This window comes from Plasmodium gallinaceum (assembly GCF_900005855.1).
Source record: "Plasmodium gallinaceum strain 8A genome assembly, contig: PGAL8A_v1_119, whole genome shotgun sequence".
In the NCBI taxonomy this organism is placed as follows: Eukaryota; Apicomplexa; class Aconoidasida; order Haemosporida; family Plasmodiidae; genus Plasmodium; species Plasmodium gallinaceum.
In genome coordinates this window covers 794969-800867 of record NW_021628276.1, presented here as the reverse complement: position 1 = coordinate 800867, position 5899 = coordinate 794969, and the positions used below count along the sequence as shown (strand labels likewise).

The 5899-nt window shown below is 17.9% G+C and overlaps 3 protein-coding genes across 3 annotated transcripts in view; 2 read left to right on the top strand and 1 right to left on the bottom strand.

Moving 5' to 3' along the window:
* PGAL8A_00433900 (ubiquitin-conjugating enzyme, putative) overlaps positions 1 to 299 on the top strand; it is a gene marked incomplete at both ends in the record, with an annotated part of 2435 nt that extends 2136 nt beyond the window's left edge. Inside the window, one exon of the mRNA XM_028673071.1 lies at positions 234 to 299. Within this exon, the coding sequence (XP_028529561.1) occupies positions 234 to 299 (66 nt within the window). The remainder of the gene's footprint in view (positions 1 to 233) is intronic.
* A 154-nt stretch (positions 300 to 453) lies between these two features.
* Positions 454 to 2188, bottom strand: PGAL8A_00433800 (U4/U6 snRNA-associated-splicing factor, putative; the record flags this gene model as incomplete). The annotated part of the gene is made up of 2 exons (XM_028673070.1): positions 454 to 1135; positions 1254 to 2188. The coding sequence occupies 2 exons, from the start codon at positions 2186 to 2188 to the stop codon at positions 454 to 456; spliced, it is 1617 nt and encodes a 538-aa protein (XP_028529560.1).
* A 1006-nt stretch (positions 2189 to 3194) lies between these two features.
* Positions 3195 to 4727, top strand: PGAL8A_00433700 (inosine-5'-monophosphate dehydrogenase, putative; the record flags this gene model as incomplete). The annotated part of the gene is made up of 1 exon (XM_028673069.1): positions 3195 to 4727. The coding sequence occupies one exon, from the start codon at positions 3195 to 3197 to the stop codon at positions 4725 to 4727; it is 1533 nt and encodes a 510-aa protein (XP_028529559.1).
* Positions 4728 to 5899: the final 1172 nt, after the last annotated feature.

The following is a 5899-nucleotide window of genomic DNA, read 5'->3' as shown; positions in this document are numbered from 1 at the left end:
TATAAAATAACATTTTAAACATATTTTTAACAATTTTTAATTTTATTTTATTTTATTTTATTTTTATTTTTTTTTTTTTTTTTTGTTAGCACATTCTTGCAAGAGCTCTAACTTTACTTTTATATTCATGTAGGTTATTTTTTAATTGTACCTAAAAAAAAAAATATAAATATATATATATATATATATATATATATATATATATATATATATATTTTTTTTTTTTTTTTTAGGTACAATTAAAAAATAACCTACATGAATATAAAAGTAAAGTTAGAGCTCTTGCAAGAATGTGCTAACAAAAAAAAAAAAAAAAAATAAAAATAAAATAAAATAAAATAAAATTAAAAATTGTTAAAAATATGTTTAAAATGTTATTTTATAAAATTAAACATATATATATATATATAATTTTTAAGTAAAATGAACTTTTAATAAATTAAAAAAAAAAAATTATTTTAAAAAAAGCTTTCTGAAATCATCATTTGTCATAGAACTAGTTGTATGATCACATCTTTTTTCAGTTTCTTTTACTATATTTTCAGTGTCTTTACTTAAATTTATTCTTTTTTTTTCATAAAAATAATTTTCGTTTCCATATATTTTATTTTTTTTTCTATCTATATATGAATTTTTATCAAAATCTGATATTCGCTTAACTTCTGAATAGTTTTTATTTTTATTATCTTGGAATTTTGATATTAAAATATTTCTACCATCTAAAATAGAATCATTAAGTATTAAAGAAGATGTTGCATCATTTGGATTTTTAAAAGTAATATATGCAAAACCCTTATTTCTTTTTATATTATTTTCTGAAATTTTTTTACTTAGATATATGTTTTCTATTTCTCCAATTTGCTCAAAAAAACTTTGTAATTTGTGTTTTCTTGTATTATAATGTAAATTTTTTACCACAATTGTACAACTATTTTCTTCTTTTTTTTTCTCTTCTTTTAATTTTTTCGTTTTCTCTTTATTTAATTTTATTTTCTCTAAATCTAGTAAAATTTTTTTTTTGATTATAGGTATAGAATAGTTTAAATTAAAATCCATATTTTCTGATTCATACAATTTAATAGTTTCAACACATTTAATAACGTCGTCATTATTTTCTAATTCAATATAACCATGTCTGCATGTTTTAAAATAAAACATATATATATATATATATGATGTATTATATTTTTTTATATGAATATATATGAAATTTTTATAATAAACAGAAATTTTTAATTTTATATTTTTATTACTTGTTTGTACTGTTACCAAGAAGTCTTATATCCCTAACAGGGATTGAATGACTAGAAAAAAATTTTGATATTTCTTCCTTTATATCTAAATCATTTTCAATATTACATTTTTTAAATTTAATAAAAACTTTATTTTCTTCATATAATGATTTTTGTGGGTTTGAAATGCATGTAAAAAGATCTACATCTTTTATATTAAATTTTTTAAAATTTTCAACATTGCTGTTTTCTAAAGTATTTAAAAAATTTTTTACATTTTCATTATTATCAAATTCAACATATGCATACTTTTTAGATTTACCTTTACAATCATAAATTATTCTTGTATCTACATAACCTGAAATTTTTGAAAAAAAAATTTCTAAATCTTCTTTTTTTATATCTTCAGTTAAATTTTTAACATACAATTTATTTTCTTCTAATGAAGATATATTGTTTAATAATAAGCTCTTGTCTTGTGAACTTTTAATTAAATAATGTTTAGGCTTTTTTTCCTCATTATTCATTTTATCTTCTCTTTTAATAATTTCTTTATCTTTTATAATTTTTTTGTCATATTTTGTTTCATTTTCATTTGTTCTAATATCTTTGTCATTTTCTTTATTTTTAATTTTTATATTGGTTTCATTGTTTACATTATCTTTTTTTTTTTTTTCTTTATTTTTTGAATTATTCCTATCAAACATTTTTTTTTTTGAATTATTATTTTCAATTTCCTCTTTTTTATGTTGTACTTCATTTTCAGGTTTTGAAGTATTTTTTCTTTTTTTATTATTCTTTTTTTTCAAGTTTTTTTTTTCATTTGGAATGTTTTTTATCTTTTCATTATTTAACGATTTCTCATCTTCTGTAACATTTAACAAATGATTTTCTTTCTCCTTGTTTTCAATGTTGTTGCTTATTTTTCTTCTTTTCTTATCAGAATGTTTATACATAATTTAAAAACAAAAAAAAAAAATTATATATATATATATATATGTGTAATAAAACAAACATATATATTTTTGATATCAAATATATATATGTATGATTTTTTTATATTTTTAATTTTTAAAAAAAAAATAATTAAAATTTATATAATCAAAAAAAAAAAAAAAATAAAAAAATAAAAAAAAAATAAAATATTTATACACTTGCATTGACATAATTAAAAAACGATAAGAAAGAAAATATAAGTAATATCTCAATTGATATGTTAAGATAACCATATTATTTTTAACTAAAAATGCGTTTAAAAAAAAAAAGAATATATATAACAAAAAAATAAGTTATTGATAAATTTAAGGTTACAATAAAATTTTAATGCAAAGTTATTTATTTTAATTTTTTTATTTTTATTTATTTTATTTATTTATTTTTTTTTTTTTTTGCTTTTATAATAAAATTGAATAAATTAATCCAAAAAAAAAAGAAAAAAAAAAAAAATAATAAAATAAAACATATTTTCCTTTTACAACATCATTTTTAAAATTCAAAATATTTTATTATTTAAAAGTTATAATAAATAATTTATAAAAGAAATGATAAGATTTACGTAATAAGTTATAAATATTTTATTGTTTAAAAATTATTATAAAATTATAAGTTTAGATTATTTGTTTAAATACTTTATATCATTTAAGTATCATAATTTTTAAAACAAAGGTTACTTTTCTTTAAAATTATACTAATGTAAAAAAAATTTAATATTGAATTTTATTTATTTTTATGAATAAAATTATTAGGAAAATTTGTTTTTAGTAAATTATTAATTCAACTTAGAAAAAAATATAAATATATAAAGTTTATATATATATAAAATTATAAAGCAATAAAAGATAACTATATATATATATATATATATATATATATATATATATATATATATATATATATATATATATATATATATATACATTTATTATTTTCATATTTGTTTTACTATATATTGTCTATTTTAAAATGGCAAATGGATGGAATGCTGAACAAATTTTTGGGGGTGTAATGTCATATACATATGATGATATAATATGTATGCCTGGATATATAGATTTTTCATTAAGTGAAATAGATTTATGTAATAATTTAACGAGTAATATTTCTCTTAAAACTCCTATAATATCTTCACCAATGGATACAGTAACTGAACACAAAATGTCTATCTCATTGGCATTAAGTGGGGGATTAGGTCTTATACATAATAATATGAGCATTGAAAATCAAATTGAAGAAGTTAAAAAAGTGAAAAGATTTGAAAATGGTTTTATTTTTGATCCTTATACGTTTTCACCAGAAAATACTGTAGCAGATGTTCTTGAAACAAAAAAAAGAGTTGGTTATAAATCTTATCCAATAACAGTTGATGGCAAAGTTGGTTCTAAACTAGTGGGAATAATTACAAGTGTTGATTACCTTTATTTAACAAATAAAAGTAAAAAAATTCGTGATATTATGACTACTGATGTAGTAACTGGAAATTATCCAATAAATTTAACAGATGCAAATAAAGTACTTTGTGAAGAAAAAAAAAGTGTTCTTCCTATTGTTAACAATAATTATGAATTAATAGCTCTTGTATGTAGGAATGATATGCATAAAAATAAAATTTTTCCTTATGCTTCTAAAAGCAAGAACAAACAATTAATTGTTGGGGCAGCTATATCAACAAGAGAAGAAGATTTAGAAAGAGCAAATCAATTAATTAAAAATATGATAGACGTAATATGTATTGATTCTTCACAAGGTAATAGCATATATCAAATAGATACAATTAAAAAAATTAAGTCAGCATATCCTGAAGTACCAATAATAGGAGGAAATGTTGTTACATGCGACCAAGCGAAAAATTTAATTGATGCTGGTGCAGATATTTTACGTATTGGAATGGGAAGTGGATCTATTTGCACTACACAAGATGTGTGTGCAGTTGGAAGAGCACAAGGAACAGCTGTATATCATGTAAGTAATTATGCACACACAAGGAATATTAAAACGATAGCTGACGGTGGAATAAAAAATTCAGGTAATATTGTCAAAGCACTATCTTTAGGTGCAGATTTTGTCATGTTAGGAAATTTATTAGCAGCAACAGAAGAAAGTTGTAGTGACTATTATTTTGAAAATAATGTTCGTTTAAAAATTTATAGAGGTATGGGAAGTATGGAAGCCATGTATAATAAAAATTTTAACTCGAAAAGTAGATATTTGGTGGAAGATAAGAAAATCAGTAGCTTTGATGATCAAAATGAAGAAATAAAAGTATCTCAAGGGGTTTCGGCAAGTTTAGTTGATAAAGGATCAGTTTTAAATTTAATTCCTCATCTTGTAAAAGCTGTTAAACATGGATTTCAGAGTATGGGAATAAAAAATATACAAGAATTGCATAAAAAATTATATTCTGGAGATTTGAAGTTTGATGTAAGGTCTTTCAATGCTATAAAAGAAGGAAAAATAAGTGATAATTTAATATTTAGCAATAATAAATATACTTCATAAGTAATGTATAAAAAAAAAAAAAAAAAAAAAAGTAAAAAATTAAAATAACGTATAAAAATATAAAATCTTTAAACGTATTTATTTGTAAAAGCGAATATATTAATTTCTCTTTCTAATTTCTTATTAAATTTGTCTAATTTTTTTTTTTATTTATATTTAATATATTAAAAAACAAAAAGATAAATAAATTAAATAAAATAAAACAAAATTAATATAAAAATTTTTTATATATTTTTATTTATATAATTCTTGTTTTAATTAAATGTTTTATTTTAATAAATTTTATATTTTAGTTAATCTCATGCTAATATTAATCTTTAATTGACCTCATTTTATTTTATATATATAAAATTTTAAAGTTAAAATATCGAATATATTAACTGTGCTTATTTGAACTATTATATTTTTTTTTTTTTAAATTTTATTTCACTTTTAAATAATGCGCTGATGGATACCTTCTTTTTTTTTTTTTTTTTAATATAAAAGGTTTGACATTCATTTTATATTCTTTATCTCTTGGATAATACTACTGTTATAAATTAAGGAATATTAATATATTTAATGAAATTCTTAAAAATCCTAAAAAATAGTAACATATTTCTATTATATATAAAAATAAGAAATAATAATTTTAAAAAATTGAGATTTTAGATATTATAAATTAATATTTTAAAAGAAAATAATTTTTCATTTTCTTTTTTTTTTTTTCTAGTTTAGATAATGATTAGAAAAATTATTAATTAAAATAAATAGAATTTCTTTCAATGGAATATATATAACTAATTAAAATTGAAATATATTTATTTTCAATTATTTATTTTTAATATCACATCTTATTTTTAATAAAAAATTATTTCTAAAAATCCAAGAAAAAATAACTAATTATTATGCTTTAAAAGAATATTTAAAAACATTACACGTTTTCCTTAGATAACATTTTAATGAATATTATTAATATCTTATTTAAAGATAATGTTTATACGTATACTATTTGAATCTATATTTATTTTAAGATTGTTCATACATCTTTTAAAATTTAGTCAAAATTAAATAGTAACACATAAAAATGTCTACAAAATTTTTTATGAAAAACGTTTACAAATTTAATAAAAATTATTTTAATAAATCACAACAAAACATTTTAAATATTTGTAAACTATTTAAAATAAAAA